The 22,687-nt window shown below is 40.8% G+C and overlaps 1 protein-coding gene across 2 annotated transcripts in view; it reads right to left on the reverse strand.

Moving 5' to 3' along the window:
- The window catches only part of fstl5 (follistatin-like 5), a 194,583-nt gene that overhangs the window by 21,976 nt on the left and 149,920 nt on the right, over positions 1-22,687 (reverse strand). For both annotated transcript variants that reach the window (XM_084353823.1, XM_084353822.1), the window contains 3 exons: positions 21,426-21,560; positions 5,659-5,685; positions 5,315-5,433 (listed from right to left, as the gene is read on the reverse strand). In XM_084353823.1, the coding sequence (XP_084209949.1) occupies positions 5,315-5,433; positions 5,659-5,685; positions 21,426-21,560 (281 nt within the window). The remainder of the gene's footprint in view (positions 1-5,314; positions 5,434-5,658; positions 5,686-21,425; positions 21,561-22,687) is intronic.

Here is a 22,687-nt window from a genome sequence, read left to right on the forward strand (position 1 = left end):
TCACACAGCAATCCCCCGTGACAGCACTGGATTGATATCCTAATACAAACACACCTCTCAGAGGAATGCTGCGCTGATTGCTGTGCATTCATGGCATCGCTTTATGTGTAACAACCGTCCAATAGGCACTGGGATCCTGGATGAAAGGCAGCTCAGAGGAAGGCGTCCATTCGAGAACACATGTAAATCTACCAGGTATCCATCAGCAAGCCGCTTTGAATATTTTGTTGCTTGGGAGATAAACGGTGAGTCAGCGGGGGAGGCCGAGTGTAAAGAGTCCGCTGAGAGGTGCGACCGGCTCTGACTGCATGTGGTCTGCTGGAGGACTAAATTACACAGAGCGACTCAACACTGCAAGGTGGAGCCTGTTTCCACTGGGTGTCTTTCTGTAGCTTGAAATACCAGAGGTGGGAAGTAGCAAGTACAAATACTTTTTCAGGTATCTACTTGAGTTTTTATTTTTCTCACTCCTTTGATTTTTCCTCCCTACATTTTAACACAAATATCTGTCCTTTCTACTGCTCACATTTTTAAAACAGGCTTGTAACTTGGGTCTTAATGTATTTGAGGGGAACTGTTGATAATCGTTTATTTGCGATGCTTTACCAACTCAAGCTGTCGGTATTTCACGTCCTGAGACTCTTTGGATGACATTAATGACATGAGGTTTAGATAGCTTTGCGCAGAAAAGTCCTTCAGAGGGATACTAGATTACATTTCAGCCTGTACTTTCTTACTTTTACTTACAAGAAGTTGAATCTGTTCTTCTACTTGAGGAGAGAATGTGTGTACTTTTGCCACTTTTGAGCAACACTAGCTCGAAGAACATGTGTTAACTATATAAAAAATATATACTACTGTACATGTAATATGACCGGGGTCACACATACGACTCTCACCATAACTCCACACTTTATTTTACCATCTTTCAGATCGTTGTTTTTGTTTTACAGGCCACAACTTTGCTGCTCTGGTTCAGTCTGAACGCTCACATCTTCACAGTTTCCAACAGCAGCTTTTTCCAGCAAAAAGATCTGTGATAAACTCACAGTACCGCCACATATTTCCCTCAGGAGTTAGTGAAGACCAAAAACAGTTAAAAAAGGAGAGTGAATATTGGACTAAAGGACATAAACACAACTCCAAATGAATGCTAATGTTGTTCTGTGTATGCTGGATGTGTAAACAGGCAACCGACGCCATAACAACTTCATAATGTGATATTTCTGTATTGAATAGCTCTTTGCACAGCCCTTCTGTGGCCCTAAAAAAAATACAAAAACAACATAAAAACCATGAACGTCTCAACTCCTCTGCTTGAAGCTTAAACACACTCAACATTTCAACAACTTTTCATACATTATAAATATATAATGCCCTGTTTCTGATGGCGGTCTGTTACTATAGTTTATTTTTCTCGTCTATATTCTTCGTTGCTGTAAGATGTTGGATGAAAAACAGCATTTTAAGTTTTCCCAAACCATAAAGCAACATTTTAAATGCGATCCATTTTCATTCGAGGTTGTGTTCAGTGCCATCTGACAAATGTAAACTTCACTCTCCTCTTACTTCTGATTTGCTCTATTTGGCTCTTGGGCTGCTTAATTTTTGACTTTCTTCACAACCTGCTCTAAAACTCTTAAACTTGGAAAAAAAAAAAAAAAAAATGGAGATACAGAGTTTTCATATGGAGGGACCACAGGTTGTCTGATCTGTGTACATGTAGAAATGTGGACATTTCTTGATTGAAGATGCATCCTGATGCTTGGATGCAGTGACAGAACCAATCTGGAGTTTGTAGCCTAAACAAAATTATTTGTTTTTCTGGCCTCAGCAGGACAATAAAGTTGTAAAGTTACGTTGCAGTGTCGCTCTGTTGCATTCGACTGTGGGCGCATATGAGGCTAACATTACTTTGACGTGCTGGGAGACAGATGGAGGATCAGCAGCAGTGATGAACTCACACCTGTCATTGTTTGGGTGTTTGGTTTCTTTATTTCCTGTTTTATTTTGTAGTTTTAGCCCCATGTGTCTTGTGGCTTTTTCACTTCCTGTCTTTGTCTTTTCCCTGCTCTTCTCTGCGTACGCCTGTTTTATTTCTGAATCATTCCTGTGTTTGTAATCTAGTGTTTTTCCATCACTCTTTGTCAGTTCATCTGTTTTCATTCTGTCTCCTGGATCTCCTCCTGTGTTCCTGTGCCTGTTCCTGTTCCTGTTCCTCTTCCTCCTGTGTTCTTGTTCCCCCTGTGTTCCTGTTCCTGTTCCTCTTCCTCCTGTGTTCCTGTGCCTGTTCCTCCTGTGTTCCTGTTCCTCCTGTGTGCCTGTTCCTGTTCTTCCTGTGTTCCTGTGCCTGTTCCCCCCGTGTTCCTGTGTGCCTGTTCCTCCTGTGTTCCTGTTCCTCCTGTGTTATTGTTCCCCCTGTGTTCCTGTTCCTCCTGTGTTCCTGTTCCTCCTGTGTGCCTTTTCCTGTTCCCCCTGTGTTCCTGTTCCTCCTGTGTGCCTTTTCCTGTTCTTCCTGTGTTCCTGTGCCTGTTCCTCCTGTGTTCCTGTTCCTCCTGTGTTCCTGTTCTTCCTGTGTTCCTGTTCCTGTTCCTCGTGTGTCCTCTGTGGCTTCTGGTTTTGAATTTCTTTTCAGTTTTTTTCTTGGACTTTCATTTGCCTGCTTTTTCTTGCTTGCATACGGGATTTTTGGACTCAAAACAGACATCTGGCAACATTTTGGATTTTATGAATTTACTGGAAAGCATGAATGGAAAAGATGCACGCTGTGTGTAAAACCTGAAGCGCTGACAACTTAGTCATCCAATTCTGACAGAAGTGCGTGCAGCAGTCATGTTTGCCACATTTAGGAAGCCCCTCGTCTTAGAGCTGCTGTGTGAAAACGATATTTTTGTAGATTACAGCACACGTGTAACGTGTAACGCACTGCAGAAGGGTTCATGATTCGTTTTGCAATGTTTATGTCCGGAGGAGAGTCACACAGACACCGGTAGTGAAAAGCTGCAGCTTTATACATCGTAAATCTGATATTGGAAAAGAACTTTAAATAAATGAGGAGTTCAGATTTATCTGAGTGCTTGTATTTAGTGATGAAAAATGGTATTAAATGTGCAGTAATATGCTTTAGACAAATGAGGATGTGACACATTGGGATGCATCAAGATGCATCGAGGAGTGTTTATTTGGATCGTTGGCGGTTGAAGATTCACACCTCTAGTTACATGCCGTCTTTTTTATGTCATAGTGAGCAATTATCCATCCTAATGAGCAAATCTACTCTGAACCTTCAACACTCGGATTTCAGTGGTTGTAGGCTGTGTCCTCTAGATTTACAAGAGCCACAGTAAAGCCTGTTCTTGAGCAGGACACTGAACCTGTATCTGCTTGGCTACATCTGAATCTCAGCTAAATCCCAGTACAAACTATATTGACTGCTGATGATTGATTTCAGTCGCTGTTACTGGGTCAGGCAACAGGAAGCCTCAAGAGTGTCAAGACCAGCCGATAATAAATCACATATTAACACTTTCCTCTTTACTTACAGTGGTTCAGTGTTAAAACAGATGCATCATAAACGTTTCGGTATTTATAGTTTCATGGTGCAGAATATTCTAAAGTTTTTGATTTATGCCTGTCGAGGATTCAGAGGATCGCTGTTCAATGCCCCCTTTAAAATTTCTATTTCATTACATTAGAAAATCTATAGAAGTGTGAAAGGGAGCAATCAATCTTCATTCCGAGTTATGTTTCTGGCAATCTGACAAATGTAAGTCCAATATTCACTCTCCTTTTACTTCTGATTTGCTCTATTTGGCTCTTGGGCTGTTAAATATTTGACTTTTTTCACGAACTGATTACAACATTTTCTCTCTGCTGTTTGGTGCTGAGCAGGTCGTGCAGTAAGTTTCTGCTGCAGCTGGAAACGAGCTTGATGAGAGCTGTGTAGTGGGCTGTAAAACCAAAACAATGAGCTGAAAGATGCTGAAATGCCTCATAGAGCTGAGAGGAATTGCAGACTGGTGATTATTTTCGGGGGGGTTGCCACTATAAGCCACCATTTGATCCATTGTTAATTTAAAAAGGGAAGTCAGCTATGACTCCCAAGCAGCATTTTGGTTAAATAAAGAAAAAACAACATCCAAAGCAATTAAAAGTCGGTTGCGTACCACAACCACCAAATTTGTAAAAAAAAACCCTGCTATCCCCCGTCTACACCGCAGCCATCACGTCAGCCTCACAGCTGCTCGACGAGCTGCTCCTCAGGACACTGAAGCGTCTGTGTTCACTGGTTCTGTGTTGAGGAGCAGCTAAACGTTCTGTGCAGTAGTTTTATTTTGATATCTGGGACTATTCCTGATTTTTCAGTCGACACTGATGAATATGATTGTGTCAACTGATCATGATTGCAGAGGAAAAGGATGACAGTGAAGTTGTGTAGTGGTAGTAAATGGAGAGTGTAGGTTCCCTTATTCGTCTGACTTCCTGTTACTCAGATTATGAAAAATAATTAATAATTAGGGCTCCCATATAATTAAAGAGCATTTTTACCTTTTTTTAAAAACCCTTTTTTACAAAAAGTAAAACAGCATGAACAGCGATGCAGAGTATGGTCTTTTAAATGATTTAATTTTTTTGTTACAAACTTCTGGCAGGGCAAATCAAACATCATTGTGGGCCAACTGTAGAAAAATATGTTTATTCAGTGCCTCTTTGGGGGTATCAACCTCGTGTTAATGAACTGAAGTGTAAACAAACACTTGAGATGAAGACAGAGCTGCTGCAGGTGCTCGGATTAAAATTAGATTTTTTTTGTTGTAGTGTGAAAAACTCGTCTGACATTAAAACATTTAGCCGTTTTGATTAGTGTACTTTCATTTTCTAGGTCATCGTGACATGAATTCACGACCGCATGTTTCGTGGACTTGGCTCGAGCTGATTATGAGCCAGAATTCTTTCCATTGCAATAACAGCTGAGGTTCACAGGTATTGTGCCAAACTAAACCACACTGCTTGAAGCTGAAATAAAAAAATAAATATTGATCATTAAAACGTATCCTAAATTACGCAGGAGACTGCTGCATTTTCTATGTTGGCAATAGAATGTTTCTGTTTGAAAATCAGCGGTTTGCAGCACCGGGATCCTTAATAGTAGATAGAAAGGGATGATGTGTGCCAGCGGTGAGGCTCCGGTCCTCCTCCTCACAGCTTCCTCTCACACACATGGCTGGGATAGTCCAGTCCACCTCCGAATGAATCACTCAAACTGAGTCAGTGTTCAGAAAAAGCTAAATGTTTCCTTTGCCCGACCACTCACCTGCAGAGCCAGCAGCTTCTCACTGGGTTTAATGTGCCGTTGGATCTCACATGCCACAGGCTGAATGACTTTAATACCGTCCTCATAGAAAACATAGAACATGTTGCCAATGCCGAGACCTGGAGAGGAAGCAGAAAACAGCTCTGTTACAGTACAAACCTAAAATAGCTTATGAGTCTGCAGTGTGAACATTTGCAAAGGAAATAAGCCTACAACGTCGCTATCTACTCTCACAGCATCAAATCATTTAATCCTTCTCACCACAGTTCAGTAACCCTATTACAAAAATTCAATTAACTCAGTTTAATGAATGTTATAGTGAAGCAGGAGCAGTCTAGACATACCTTCTTCTCGCCACAAAATGTTTGCCACTGTGAGAGAGAAAAAGAGGAAAGGATGGTTGGAAATCAATGAAAGAATCAATAAGGTCCCTTTGTGAGAGTTAACACCCAAACACTAACTCCAATTGAGGCAAACAGGAAAGCAGAGCGCATGAAAGTTTTATGGAAACGGTCTCTCTGACACCTAGTGCAACAAATAATCGATAGAGCCCTCTGCTTGGAAATAATTTGATACCAAACACTGGAAAATGGAGTGCAGTCAACAAACTACAAGTGCTGTAAAACAGCTCATGATTTTTGGATGCTGCAACCCAAGTATGCTCACAGAGAAAGACCTAAAATACGACTAAACCCATCTCATCTCAGTTCAGATGATATGTGGGATTTTCTGTGTTACAGTAACATTTTTTTCCGACTACACTTGTGAAAAAAATCCTCTTTCCTCAGGATATAAATTTGAAACTGAAGAATTTCTTTAAAAAGTGAGAATGGAATAGACTCTGTCCTGAGGTCTGTATGCTAATGACAATGAAGATGTGGAAAAATGTTCAATTATTGATCAAACTGTTCTGATGGAGAAGCTAACTCTAGAATCAGCCTGTTAGAAAAGTTAGCAAAGATTTTAGCCTATTGGAGAAGCCAACATTGTTGTTGGTCTGTTAGTGGGCTAACATTAATGTTAGCCTATTAAGGGAAGCTAACACTGATGTTAGCTTTCTTGAGGAGCTAATACCGTTGTTAGCCTGTTGATGAAGCTATTGATATTGGCCTACTGGGGAAGCTAACACAGATGTTAGCCTGCTGGAGGGACTAACGTTGTTAGCCTGATGGATACGCTAACGGTTGGCTGTTGGAGAAGCTCACATCAAGGATGCAGACATGAGTTTAGGAAATTCTTCTGTCATAGAAAGATAAGAATCTTTGATGATTGACAATCATTTAGGACATTTTCCTTTAATGAGGCCTCAGGTCACCGTCCATCAATGTGATTTTTTCCCTTCTTTTTGTTAGGCTGCCTTTGAAACCCCTGAGTACTCCACATGTTTCAGGCTCCGATGATAATCATAAGTCATTAGGAGGGATTAGTGTGCTCTTCCTTCAGTGGCAAACCCAGTTATGGCTCCTACAACAGGTAATTTCTCACTAAATTCACTTAGTGGTGACTAATGACATGAAATGTGGAATGAAAGCCACAAAACACCCTGAGTGCTTTAATGGGCGACCTAAAACACAGACCAGCTGCTGGTTTTAAAAGCAGCCGCTGGGCACTCTGAGAGAAAAGATGCTATTACTTAAAATTACATGACTAAAGGGTGTAGCAAGGAGAAAATCTGGAGAAATGATAAAGTTATTTTCTATGCAAATATCAGAGCAACTTGCTGCTCATCATTCATATCCCCCAACCCACCGGCAGCACTACTATCCTCTCACACTGGCTTTTTATTTGTGACCTTCTCTCTCATTGTTCCTCTGTCCCCCGGTCTTCCCTCTGCTTCCACCCCATCTTCCATTTTCAGGCATTTTCAGTCTACAAACCAATCTCCAGCCCAATTCACATCCGATTCTAATCTAGCCTCTATTGCAATGCTCATTCCCGCAGCCTCTTGCTCGGGTGGACAGATGCAGAGAAAGAAAAGGAGGGGGAGACAAAGCCAACGAGACACCACTGTGCCGTTAGTCAGCCTTAATCTTTCAAAAGTGCTTTGTCGAGTGTTTCCTGTGCACTCTTGCATACCTTTTAGCTCATTAAAAGTTGCACAAAAGGAGTGAGGTCTATAGATAGAGGGACAAGGAGAGGAGGACAGGAAGGACAAAACAAAAAGGAAAACAATACAATTTATCTGAGATGTGCCAAAAATGGAAAATGGAGAAAATGGGAAAGAGGAGTTGAGATGAGATCTTGTGTGCCCCGGTCTTTTCCAATAGCCCACAGTATTGATGCTATTCATCACTTGGCAGAAAGACTGTGGCTGTTCTGCGCATACAAGGGGCCCATACATCAACTTCATCATCCATATAACAAAACAAGCCGGCTGCCACTGTAGGCGGTGAGTTCACTCTTTCTGCTCGTAATAACTGTGTTTCCACTGGGCCCCAAACATTGGGAGTGCCACGCTCACCAGCCAGCCTGGACTCTGCCGTTCCTACCCGTCAGCAAGGTTACATAAATTCAATTTGTTTACAAGAGCACGCTACTGCGACAGTGGGCCAAACAGCCTGTGGTGTTCACCATCGCAGCATGGCAGGAGACAGCGAATGCATAATATAGGTAGAGTAATTGGGTCACAGTAGATGGAAATGCAAAATTTAACTCTGCCTTGGGTGTGCAGGGTTTTGCTGCTCTTTCCAGCGATTATCCCAGAAGTTTCTTAGAAACATTGACCCCTGCAGTAAGTTCTGCTTTAATTATAAGCAATGCACGAATACTCCATTACCGACAAACTCCAAGTGTTGGGAAAATGCCGAGCGCCTGCTCACTGCTGTAGGCAGTTACAATGAGGAAGCGGAACATGAACGCAAATGACACAGAAAAATATTTCCCTCTTCTTGCTTTTTTCTTCATCTGCATTGACACTAAACAAATATCCTTTCAGTGCAGTGACTGATAACAGGGCAGGTACATCATATTTTCTTTACTGCAGCTGTGCCAGAAAATAACGTAGCTGCAGCTGCCAAAACCTGTTTTACAGTTCAGCCAGGCCTGGATCAAGATGCCTCAGGACCCCCTGGTCTTAGCCAGAGCCTGTAAACCTGAAGATCAGCACAAAGGTGTCTAAATCAACAGCGCCCTAAATACTATCCAGTACTTCCCCCTTTTTCCTTCTTTTTAAAATGTTCTTGCTGTTGATTCTCCACAAAGATATATCTCATGATTCAGTTTTTCTAATCAGAATAGGATTGTACTTCACTGTTTGTTTTAAGTGGGCGAGTCTCAGTTGGAAAAAGATGATGTTGCTCACTTTCATGCACCAATGAGGACTGAGCAATTTATTTAATGTACTTGGAGAAATGGTTGAGTGAAGCCTCATTTACAGTGAAGCCAAGATTACACCATGGTGAAAAATACTAATATCTAAATCAGCAAACCAATTAAGCTGAAGCAGTTGTCGTCATATGAAACCAGACAGATCAACAAAATCAAAATCAACGTTCCTAAAGTGTCCAACAGGTGGAAGAGTTTTCAGTTTTCACTGAGTGACTGCTGCACTTACACTACAAGCAGTTTTTCAGAGATCAGTTCTGGCACGAAGAGCTTAAAGAACCAGCCCGTCAGTATCAGAACAACAGCAGAGAAACCGTCTTCTGTCATCGGCACAGAGGGTCAACTCTCACATCACTGCCTGGCAAGGGTCCAACATACATACATCCCTGCGCTGGGTGGAAAAAGGTCTCCATCTTAGCGGTGTTCAGCCTCAGCTTGAAACAAAGTTAGCTGGCTAGCTAAACTGAGGAAGCTAAGCTAAGAATACAAATAATTAATAATGGCTTGATTGAGAGAAATACAGATGTCAGCGGTCAAAACGCTGCTGCCAGCAATCTAACCGAGTGTCTTGTGTTTAACTGAGCTTGTTTTAACAAGAAATAATGAGACAATGAGACATTTCTTCTTCTTTTCATTTTCTCACGTCATGAAGCCGAACAACTCTGAGAGGACACGACTTCTTTGCACTTACATGGGAACTTTATATCACGATGGTGGAGGGCTTAGTGATCAATGACGGCCATCACCGATGCCCAACCGCACGTACGACTGGCTCAGAAAGTTCCCATGTTGATTGTAAAGATGGGACATGGCGCCCAGTGCAAAGTGTGACTGATATGTTTTTAATCATTTTTGGAGATTGGAGCTCTGAGGCACAGAGGAATGACACATCAGGCTTTGGCTGCACAGGCAGAACCTGTTGGTTTGGGTCTTTTTCATAAGATTTGTAGATAATTAGAAACAAGTAGAGTGTCAACGTATCCTTTAAACAATGGCAGAATAAATATGGATAGTAGAAAACGTAACATTCATTATTCAGGGTAAAGACTCATAAGGCATTGTGATATATCTCTTTGCCTCGACTGCAGGCCGAGTGAGTTTTAGGGGGTCACAGAGAAGGTCATGAATCCTAACTCTCAGAAGATAAGTAGAGTTACAGGGTATATTTCTCTGGTGTGATTTGCAAAATGTAAAAGTAGCAGGGAAAAGTCGCAACAGGTCATTTTAAATGATAAGATCATTTCATGTCTAATTCAAAGTGGACACCAACTGATGGTGTCTCGACCTCTCTGGTGTTAGAGTGAATACTGATGAAGACACATCAGCTCCGCTGCTCTGTGCTTCTCACCTGGCTTCTTCGCTCTGCACTACACACAGTCATGACTCACCTGGTGATCCCACAGAGGTCTGTAGTTGTTCTCATTCATTCTTCAGCCAGATTTTTAACAGCTTCTTTTTACGTTGCTTTAAGCAACTCTGTGCTGCATATATTCAACAGTCCCTACAGATTGAGTGCTAACTTCAACAACAAGTCCCCAGCAGGACTATTTACATTCAGGTGGAGTGAGAAAGCTTTCAAAATAACAAGACTGACTGCACTAGAATTAGAGCTGGAAGCCTGTGGAGGACTGAAGGCTGGATCATCTCTTTAAGAAGAAAAGTATTCAAAAGACTTAATCCTTGGAGAAAAATCCATGAGAGTTTTTGAGGGAAAAGAAGCAGAAGCTTAAAACACGAAGCTTGAAAATAAATGTTAAAATTAAAGTGTTTGTGCTCATCACAAACAAAAACTGTGACGGGAGACATGGAGAGATAAATATCTACCTCTGCATTAAATATCAACCACCTACAGTGATGGATTCTTACCAGTTCATGAGCTAAACATGGACTTTTTAATGCTTTATCAGATTTATAACGGCTTGTAAAGTCACTTAGGGGCTTTACAGTCCATTCAGTTGCGTTTTTGTTTTTTCCTCTCTGCTCTTTGTGTTTTGAATGTACGCATTTAAAAAAGATCAGTTTCATTAATCTTTTACAGAATGCATCATCAGAAATATTCATAAGCTGTCATGTTGTAACCAAGGCTTAAAGGCGTTTAAACTTTCCACTGGATTTACAATATTCATTTCAGAAAGCCTTTAGCATGAAACCCAGTCGACAGGTAGTAGGCTGCTGACACTGTGGAGAGCGTCACTGCCTGGTTCGAGCTCCTTGTTGCTGACAGCGTGTCCAACACTGTGTGAAAGCCTGCTGTGATGGGGAGGGACACTGCTGATGGAAACATGGACGCTATTTTGGCACGAGCTGATCTTCTCTATTCAAAGGATACGGAGCAGACAGCACGGCACGCCGCACAGAATAAAGCAGCTCTGTGGACACTTTGGTGTGGAGCCGTGGTTCTCATCCGTGGGCCATCGAGGCCCCGGAGATTTCAGAGCTTTGTTCCAACCAGTCACTTCATCAGCAGGTTTTACTGATTAAATTCACAGATCTGAATCTGTGACATCAACAGTGCTGGAACAAACGTGTAACAACTGTTAGATGTCAAGAAATGGTTGAGAAAGACTTAAAGAGTAACGACAGCGGCGTATGTAGCAGACGGCACTGGGTGAGGTTCAGAGAGCACAGGACAGCCGAGTCTATAAAATGTAGACAATGAAAAAGGGCAATGAAAGGATTTACCAGATGAAATGACATGACATATGAAGTGATCAATAATAGTGATCAACAATTATCTGCCATTTGGATACAAATATAACAGGTGAAATCATCTCAGTGACTAAGTGAAGATGTTTTCACTGTGCAACATTCAAAACTCACTTTCCAGCCCACTGGAGTTTCAGGACTTTCTGTTCCCGCTGAGCTACGTGAAGGTCACACATTACTTTACTGTGAGTCATGATGCATTGAAGCATTGAGCGAAGAAAACAGAGTATGAAGTCGACTACAGTAAAGTACAGATACTGGAGTCGTGAGCAGAGATATGACAGTGTGACCTACACTCTCCTCACAAGTCCACCTGGTTCTCATTACCTCATAAGACAGCACTGTACAATAAGTCGCAACTTAGCTGTGATGTTGTTTTATAGTCCAGAGTCAAAGATACGTGATAGTGACTTAATATTTGAGTCATAATTGTTTACGTGATCAACTGTTTTTATGAAACCAAGTTTATAAAGACGTCTGTCCTTCACTGCCTCGCTCAGCTTCTAGTTTCTCTTCCTTTTGTTTCTTCCTCGTGGATTCAGACAGATCTGATGGTCGACACTGTTCAGACAAAACGTTACAATCAAAGAGTCTGATGGAACGACAGGACGAGAACTAAACATGAATGATGATCTGTTGCTATACAGACTTTTTTTTCTTCTTCACAAACTAGTAATTAAACATTAAATACATTATTTCCTGTCTATTAGTTTACGTACCTCTTCTATTAAAACATATAAAATACAGCGTTCTCTTATAGGATGAGTTCACCCAAAAATGAATCTTCAATCATGATCTACTCAAACTCACACTGATGGAAAGTCGGGTGAAGTTTCGTCGTCTACAGAACATTTTCTGGAGCTTAACAGCAAAACAGCGTTGCAGCATTCTCCGAAATGACTCAAGTAGATGGGGACTTTTTTTAAAACGTAAAAAAATAACTGAAATTAAAATAAACTCTGTACACGAGATCCCAAACTGATTTGAAAATACGTTATTTACACGCTATTTGAAGTCACAATCTTCACTGTAGCTGCTAAGCTAATAGTATAAGCCAGTCTGAAGAGGGTGCACCATGCATCGAGGTTGGATCTCTGCGTTTCCGGAGACTTGGATTTCCCATCTACTTCAGTTTTTTTCGGAGAATGCCGCAACACTGTTCTGCTGTGAAGCACCAGAAATGTTTGGTGGACAATGAAACTTCACTCGACTTTCCATCTGCATAAAGCTGAATAACTAAAGACTAGATTCTCATTTTTTGGGTGAACTTATCCTTTATTATTCTTTCACAAACTTAACTTAAATTCCTCCCAAAACTAAAGGTCATTTATTCATATTCAAAGTGGATATTGAAAGAAGATCTGAAAAACCAAAACTTTTATCTCTTTGTTGTCCAGAAGCAGTTCAGCAATGTCGTCTACCGTCAGCGTTGGTATTCTCTGCTGGTCCCACCTGATTTTATCATCCTGCTCTCTTCCATTAAAGTTATGTTGACCGTCTGCCTGAGTCCATGTGAATGCTGCACAAGTTACCTCTCTTTAGAGGTCACATCACTGTAAGCAATGTGTATCCAAAATGAAACTCTATTTATGAAATCCTGCATAACCTTAGCTAACCAGTCAACTGTAAGCCCATTAACATTTTTCAGCAACTGTGAGTGCAGAGATGTTAGTGTGATGTGGTGAAGCCATTAATTAGCTGTACAAAGTGATGACAATTTTAAATGTAAGAGATAAAAACGTCCACAATCTTATTAGAGTCTTAATAATAAGAAAGGGTTTAACAGTAACTGTAACAGCACAGCGACGGCAAATAAAACACCAGTGCTGCTGCCGAGTTGTGTCCTCTACGCTAATTACCTTTCTAATGAGGACCAATTAGGAAAGAAATGGCCATACAGTGAAACTTCATACAAACTAATCATGACTGCTCAGTACATCACAGCTCACATTGACTTAATTCAGCCGCAAAGATAACAAAGAAAGAAAAGAAGAAAGGTGCGAGTGGAACGTCTTCCTCAAGTCAGTCACTGAAAGATATAAGTGGCACTGAGGACGATGCAGGATGATTGTATAATTATTATCCCTTTATTTGGTCCAGAAGGGCCCTTCAGATACACAGGGCAAAGGGGAATCTGCTCGAGCTGGTATATCCACTATACGCTGCTCTGCAGGTCCCTGGGATGAGGCATGAAGTGCAGCATAATGTAGAGACATAAAGTGGAGACACTAACGCAACAAACGCTCATTGTGAGACCCGCAGATCCTCTGACATTGCAGGAATAATTGGCACATTGTGAAGGGCAGATATTTATGCCAGTTTAGCAGCAGACTGTCAGAGATGGATGGTGCTCTGCCTGCTGGTGACAGACTCCGTGTTAAAGACATCTCAGAACAGTGACTGCTCAGGTTTTCCCACACAAAGAAGCGCTTGGGTAAATTTGGGAGAAAAACAATTCACTTTAATGCTGCGCCCGTGAAGAGAAGGCTCTGACCTTCAAGCTCCTCTGTGGTGAATTCATCTAAAGAATATCATTCATGCCTCGCTCATGAAATCATGTTTTTCAGTTCATCTCCTGCTTAATACCTTATTCAGCCCTTTGACAACTGGCTTAGTTATTTATTCAGCTCTCTTATTCAAGTGTCTGAATGAAAAGCCTAAGGCAGGTCATAAACAAAGTGCTTTCACAGAATGAGATCATTACTTCTCCACAAAGTCAGATTTCTAAAACATTTCCAAGTATAATCACGACGTGTCATTTGAATTTGTGTCTGTTTCAAATCAATGGTATTAGATCAAGAGGAGTCTGGCGCCGCAACATGCCCACCAGCATCTCAACTTCTGTGCACAACTCTTGGTTGAAAGAGTTCTCGATTTTGCTACTTAAAGGCAAACGCCACCCGTTTTAATAATGTGCATATCTTTGCCCTGAGCCCGAAGACAATTAAATCAGCACTTGTGAACATCTAATGCTTATTGCAAAAGCTGGGAAAACCAGAAGGACTAGCAAAATGTTACAAAATGTGGAAAATGTGACAGAGGGAAGTAGTTAAAAGTGTTTTAGAAGTCGTATCTTCGTTGGGTCTGGTGGAAGGATGATGATATGCAAAAAGTTTCATGATCCTATTCATGATGCTGGGTTCAAGTCAACGTTTAGTCAAGTAAGGTCAAACTGTAGGATAAGATGCAGACGATAAGAAAGAATTCCACTTCCACGTAGAAACCCTGATCTCAGTGTGACGTAAAGGCAGTTAGTTTTACTGCAATCCTCAAAATCCAGCCTGCTGGCAGAATGAGTAGCATCGTGAAAGTGAGGCTTACTGAGAACTAATCTATACACGGATGTTGTCATTTTTCTGCAGTCATTACACTGTGCAATCAGTATTCACTTCAGAATGACACGTTAAAGCAAAAAAGTTGTTTTAAGTGTGATTGAAAGGTGTTGTATTAGAGATTAGATGTATTAGACACTTGTGGAGTGTGTTAGTCATGGTTTGGTTTAGAGATGTTGGGTTTTGGTGTGGTGAAGGTCAGATCTCCATTAATTACATTTCTCCCATCTTATTTTGTCCCTGTAGTCTCTCCCTGAAGCCAGGATGTCAAAACAGATGCTGATCCATAGACGGGTATTAACTGGGCCAATGACTTTAGAGAGCGTCTCTGGCCAGAACATGGTGCCATATGGAGCTAATCTGGTTTCACACTCTAGTTGTACTCCAGCCTGTGGGTTCGAACGAGGTGTCTGACATGACTGTGATTAATGTGACAAAAGTCGGGAACACACGCGTTTTAAATTCATGATTTTTTGACAACATTTTTGCAGGTCAACAACTTGTACTGTAACAAATGGCATACATGCAAACCTACAGCTGGTTGTACAGTGAGTATTTGCCCCTGTCTATAGCTGATGGACACCAAGTGTTGTGGCAGGACATTGGATGAGAGATGGTGAAGATGGAATAGAAACACAAAAAAACACTTAGAAGCATACATACAGATTTTTCAATGCTGTGTTATTGAAAAACTGAGTACTGAATGAAGGCATTCATTAATGTGACCTAGAACATAAGCAGTCTCACTCATACTTCATTGCTCAGGTTATTCTGACAAAGAAGAACGTACATACCAAGAAACATTCATTTCATATCCCATTAAAAACTACTTGTAGCTTTTGTTGTTGAAAATATGAAACAGATAAACGTTTTGTTTCTGTTCTTTTCACTGTTTTCTGTCATGTTTCTGTTGCCGTCTCATCTGTATTTATTTATGATCTTTGACACGTCTGCTTTTCTCTTTGTCTGGCTGAAGGGAAAATGACTGTCTCATGTTGATGTCGGTATAAAGATCTTGAGGTTTTTATTTAAGTCCATTCTAGTCTAAAAGATTTTAAACTTAAAATATGTGTATAGAAACGTTTAGAACAATATTTGCATTCATTAGTGAATAAGTACGTTTTTACAAGTCTTTGTCAAACAGAATTTAATTGTTTAAATATTTGAAAAGAAGCTACATAGAGTCCAGGATAAACATGCACAAATCATTTCAGTGTGAGACTCAGCAGTATCTGCAGCAGCGCCAGGCTGCCTCTCACAGCAGGTTGGGTGTAAACTGTGCTCATAAAACGAACACATTCAACAACTTCAGCTGAACGAACAGCCCCACATTAATTGCAGGATAATCTGTTTGCACTAAGCAAAATGTACGGTGTGTCCACTGGTGTTTTATTTTTAATATTTGCTGTAACAGCTGCTTGTTAAACATATTAATATCCTCTGACAGGACAAAAATCAGTCAGGTAGAAACAGTTTCTGTGCGACTCTTTTGCCTGATGAAGTTTGCTGTGTGAACACCGAGCATCACAAACACACACGAGCAGCTCAGCCTCTCCTCGTTGCTCTGTTCTGGCCTAATGTATCGACGGCAGCTGGCAGCTTTCCGAGGAAATATCACCCAGCCGCCCCCTTATTGGAGAGCCCAATAAGAACATCTGTCCATCTCCGGTGGCTAATCAAATGCCAAGATAATGCAAATGACAGGAGAGGGTCAAAACTCAAACCTGCAGCCTTCTCACAGACTTAATGAGTTTTATCTTTGTTTGTTTCACCGTCTTATATGAGCAGCACCTCAGCCATAAACAAGGCTGCAGTCAAATATCGCCCTGTTTCTCTTGTTGCCCTTCAGATTTAGTGTGTAGAAAATCTACCCTCCATCTACTTTTATTGGTTTCACACCTTTATCTGATCCTTTGATTAAATATTTACCTCAAAATTATTGATTAATAAGTGTGTAGCTATTTCACACATTGAAGAAAAGTCAAAGATGTTTGAACATTGATGAGTATTTTTCCTCAAACTGAAAACGTTCACACTCTGAGTGGACATGATTTTAAAAAAAATACTATACCATCTACTTTCTTTGTCACACCCCTCGCTCCCACCATTTTATACCAAATTAGTGTCTGTGCAGGTTTTTTAAATGCAGCTAAACTAGGTGATTAACTCTTTCTGTTTCTTTTCTTATGTGTCAGGAACAGGAAACAGTAGGAAGCAGCAGATCATATAACTCATCGCACTACGTTCATTAAGCTTGTTTTATAGTATTGTTTTATTTATTTAAGTCTTAATCGTTAACATTCTGATTAGGGATGTCAGTTTTGGTTCAACACAACCATTAACTGGTAACTAACTGGCTAATTATTGATGGAAAAAAAAACAAAAGCTAAATGATGTGAAATACAAGGAGCTTTCCTTTAATCTGGTGCTCAGACTCCTCGAGTGAAGCCGTAGCAGACAGTGTGTCTGTATGTAATTAATCTATAGACGGACATACGTAAAGTATCCTCCGCGGTTAACCACTGTGAGTCCTTCTTTCTGGAGATGATGGTGGAAGTAGCTCTGACATGACGACTCTCTCTCTCATCTCTGTTGAGATCTGCATCTGCTCAGAACTGATCAGGCAGCTGAAGCGCTCGAGTAGTGACACCGAAGCCACTGACAGTGTAACGGTTGCAACTTTTTTTTATCTGCTGACTGAACGATTGTTCGAGTGCTGCTTGAACAGGGATGGATGGAAAAATGTTAACAAGCCAGCAGCTTTAACTTCAACATGCGTCATGTCTGAAAAAACAGATGTCAGTGGGTGTTACTGTCTGTTTTGTCCCGTGTGAAAGAGTTTTCTCACAGACGGTTGTTCGCTGTAAAGATCTTTGTGACGGCCCTGTGTTAAAAGCACTTTTAACTACTGCAACACCTGAGAAATAATTTGACTTGACCCTTTCTGACTATTAAACTAATTAAACTCGTAAAGCTGGGCAATCTCATATTCCTCTTTCTTTGTCCTGTGATTTCTATGTGAACAAAGACAGGAGACAGGCTTTGAATACATAAACATGTCTGCCTTTGGCTTAAAGAGTTACTGAGTTCAGCCCTATGTTCTTTATTTCAAACTGGAGGTAAGCAAAGTGAAACTTCCTGAGAATAATTCACAGGTACAAACTGCTACAGACGTCAGTGATATTGGATCCAAAGCCAATTAACAGGATAATTTTTTCAGCTGCTAAAGAGACCTGAAAATAAAGCTTTTCCTTCTGATATGTAAGATAACAAAGAAACATGAGACAACTAACAGATCTCCAAAGAGACTAAATCATCTGCGATCAAAACTGCAGGCGCATCAGTACAAAGTAAAAACTGTAGAAATATTATCATTAATATTATAAGGAAACAGTCTGGAAAATCATGGCAACATATGCTGCACAAAGACGAACTGCAGTGACAAAAAGAAACAATGACGTATACAGGCCATTAAAAACACTGTTTAACTGGTAGTAAACCATATATGAGCCATCTTAGAGCATCAACAGCTCTTAAAGCTTAAAGCTCATTTTTTGCTGATTATCTCGTGTGGCCATCAAAACTCATGACTGAACTTATCTTACTGACACTTATCGTCTTCTGTGTCTCTAAAGGCTGCGATAACTTATCCTCTGTGCCAGAGAGCAGCGATTTCCAAGAAGCTGTACTTGCACCCTGCATGCATTTCTCCTGTTGCCGGGGTGACGTGGAGAGTTTGTAGAGTAGCTCAACTAATTTAGAAAAAAAATGATTTGATTTAATAATATCCGCCCACATATTGAGTCAGCTATAACAATTTAAGTGTTATTGCATTTAAGAGTGCTTGAAAACTAGATAGCAAGTGAGCAGAGAAGATGAAAATCTGCTGCTGAAAATAACAACAAACCCTTTTTATGTGTGAAAATATTAAGAGTTTACAATTTTAGAGCTCAAACTATTCATTGTATTGATTAATCTATTTGTCAATCAACCTAGATTATCTTTACTACCTGTCATGTGTATCTTTATAATGTGTATTTTTGACATTTTAAAGGCCAAAAAAACGTTACTTTACGACAATTGGCAGCTTAATCAATCATTACAAATATTTAATGGGAATTGTTACGACTACAGTAACACGAGCCTCATCCTTAAGACTTTTCTGGGACGTGACGACGTTTTGAAGTTATTATTCAGATAGACTCTGTGCTAAAATTCCTCAGCTGAAGAAATTCTTTTAAGAAACTCTTCCGAGCTAAATGACTTGTCAGGATGTATATTTTATATTATTATTGAGGCTGACAGAGAGGGAAGATATATAGTCAACTTCTATTTTGTCACGTTAGTACTATTTGAATAAAAGTGGTATTCTCATAGGAAAACTAGAGTGGGTCAAGTATATTCATGCCAGACTACAACAGTGTAGTAAAGTCTGTTTTTTTCTTTCTACATTTTATAACGTAGCAGTGTAGCCACGTCTGGCTGTCTGCTGACATCCCTTTGAACTCCTGTCCTGTGGGGTTTCTCACTCTAAAAATGTCTGCAATATCCAACTCCAAGTACCATTTTGGCCTGCAGTAGAGCTTCAAAAGCTTCAAAGCACACAAGTGACTCCTGACCTCGCCAAGCATGATCCTCTGATGCATGACAGGCTGGGTGGAGGAAGTGTCGTACCACGGGGATGACATCTAAACGAGTCGGGTCCAGCAGAGGTGTGGGACAGAGCACACGAGTTGTGTGACTCGACTGCAAAGTTGCTAAGTGTGCTGTTTGGGAAATCTAATTACCCCACAGGAAAATACAACAAACTAACAACTGGTCTTGAGCCCCAAAGACAGATTCTGACATTTCTGAGAAGGTCAAAGTTAATTACCGTGTGAGACTCTGATCACGCGGACGGTACAAGTGGAGATTGTTCGTGTCGAGAAATGCTTCTCAATTTGAATAAGAAGGTCACTCGTGTCACAACCCTAATGTTACACAGTGCGTATCGACAGGTGGCGACTAATGTCAAATATCACCTTAATCAATTAGTACAGCCCAAAATCACTGCGGTGGAGCATGATGGAGGGGAACGTTTGGAGAATAGAGTGTCAAATGATTAGTCTGTTCAATCAATCAATCAATTGATAGATAGTTTCTGACAATAATTTTAATAATCAAGTTTGTAATTTAAAATGCCAAACATTCAGTTGTTTCACCATAACAAATTAAATCATTTCCTTTTTCTCTGATTTATATCGTTGTCAATTGAATATTTATGGGTTTGGGACATTGGCTATTTATAAAGACGGACGACATGACAGCTCGTCCATTGTCCAAATGTGAAGCCAAAACATGCTGATCGCCCCCTGGTGGCTGACTGCAGTACAAGTCATAAAACCCTCCCCGTCCATGTCAACACATGGTCCAAACTAAAAACTCAAAGTCAAATAAATTATTCCCAGGGATGGTTTCTGTCATTTTAGGTTGTTTCTTTTAATCAGTGTGGATTTAATTAGTAATTTGATGTTATAAATGGTGGGCCTTTATACATGTCTTTATACATGGCCAGTCAAAATGATCTAATTTACAAGGATTAAAAAATGAATAAGAAAAGCAGCAAACCTCAGTTTGAGAGGCAAGAAACAGTGGATATTTGGCATTTTTGAGATTAAACTTATGTTCTGTTGATCGACTAATTAAAGCCGGGGTTGTTCAGATTGTTCAAGCTGGTTTTTACAAGGTACATTTGAAATATCCCATCGCTCCCTTCAGACTTCACTGAGTGTCTAACAAATACAGAAATAAACACTCATGCCCACAAGCAAAATAGCCGTCATGTTGACATTACAGTTGCTCTTTACTGCTGTAGGTTTGCGCTTTGTGCTAACTGGGTTAGCCACTGAGCAAGTCTGTTGCCACGGGTCTGTTCTTGGGGTCAGGGGCCAAGTGCTTCGTGCTACTTTGTTAGCGGCTGAACGACAGTCTGCCGCTGCTGCTGCTCACTCGTTCTTTGACAGGGGCTGTGTGCCGAGTGCTACTGACTTAGCCGCTGAACAGCAGGCTCAGTGGTTGTGTAGTGGGTCACTAATCATACACAACTACCTCATGTCTCTCTCACAAGTTAGAAACACCAACATTACCATCATTAACAATCAACATGGCTGTTGTGAGTACACAGCGGCGTCCAGCTGGTAAGATAGTATTGGCAGGTTTTGCCTGCACTCGCTGCCGTTCTTGTTCAACAAGCTAAAACAGTTTTAGTAATATATCTCACGGGCCGAATGAGACTCTCGGTTGGGCTTATTAGAGGCCTGCAACAGCCACAGATACTGGATTTTTTCCTTTTGTCTTACAGGGCATTTGAGTAATTCATTGTTGTCAGGAGATTTTCTACAATTATAACAAAAATGTCATCTTGAATGACTTACTAACCCTCGCTTTAATCAACTTATTATTTCAGCACTAACGAAAATAATTCTTAGTTGCAGCCCTTGTGTGTACCAGCTAGAATGAGATAAGATACGAGACACAAAAGACTCTTCCTGAGTGGACGGGAGAGTGCATCAACAGTTGTTCTGCTTCCAAACCAGGAGATGTGGAGGGTAAAGATAGTATCACCATTATTTCCCTGGCAGAGGCTCTATCACTGCATCACAGGATATAAACTATTAAGACTTGAGAGGATAAATTATTAAGAGCTCCATTTGCATGGCTCCATTATCTCCTGAATAAAAACAGAGACGGACATCATGACTTATACATACGAGTTTTTCGCGCAGAGTCCTCCACAAATAGCGAAGAGATGTCCTCGTCCACGCCAGCCTCATTTTTGGCGATGCAGGTATAGGCGCCGGTGTCTTCAAAGTGAACGTTGCTGATGTGAACCTCGCTTCCATTAGCTTTGAGGAACAACAGAGAGAATAGAAAAAAAAAAGTTTGCTTCCAGAAAGAGATAAAAGGCGACTTCCACTCTATCATCCTGTGCTGCCATTACTCTGTTACATAACAGCTCTCTAATATGTGAGGAAGGAAGGTGAGAGGTTTGTTTCGAGGAGAAATCAGAAACGTAGGAGTTCAAAGTAAGAATGTGGCACAAGTGTGTGTGTGAACACTGGGACAGGCTCTGATTTAACGTTTCTGTGTACAAACTCAAAGGAAAAGCATTTTGCTTTGCAGTTTATTGAAAGAACGTGAACAAACTGAAACAGAAAATAATCCTGGGGCTACACAATAAACCTCATTACCAAATTACATTACTTTACATTATGAGCCCTTTGATTACCTAAATTTACTCATTGTGCAATTTTATGTCAACATCTTTTCGATGAAAATACCTACAATGATGAATTCTGCCAATGAATGCAAAGTCTGTAGGCAAGGGACACCATCATTGGTTTCAGAAGTGTTCTGGTTTACATTTATAGTCCGTCCCGGGGACCATAAAAATTCCTACTGGGACACACATATATTTTGTGTAAACTTTGACATGGGTGTTATTTGCAAAGTCATTAAATAAGAGTATCTAGATGTTACTTTGTCGTTTGAATAACTTAATAACAACGTGTGAATGGCGAAATTATAGAAGGCTTATGTTCTCGCAGCACCTCGCGATAGGGCAGTCAGCCTGTTCGTGCAAATGCTTTCTACGTCATCCACTCTGCTGCTGGCCGCTGCCTGACTCGCGCCAATGCAACGTTCATAGAGCCAGAGCGATGGACCATCATTAACGACAGTTAAAAAAAGAAGAAAGAAATGCTGAGGTGGTTGAATAAACAGCCCCCTGATGCAAGCCCCAATCCTGCCGACTCCCGAAACGAAGACATCCCAAGACCTGGTCATGATTCATCGTCTTCCCCTGTGGTAAGTTAGTTGTCTTAACTGTCAGTGTTAGCTAGTGCTCAGCGATAGCTAACGCTAGCAACTGAATTGTGCTTATAATGCATACAGAGCAGGCAGTTGAGAAGTGGTGGCAAAGTGGCCAGAGAACACGCCGACGCATGTTCAACGACTCTGTGTGAGACCCTGC

Source organism: Pagrus pagrus, assembly GCF_965226575.1.
Source record: "Pagrus pagrus genome assembly, chromosome: 5".
In the NCBI taxonomy this organism is placed as follows: Eukaryota; Metazoa; Chordata; class Actinopteri; order Spariformes; family Sparidae; genus Pagrus; species Pagrus pagrus.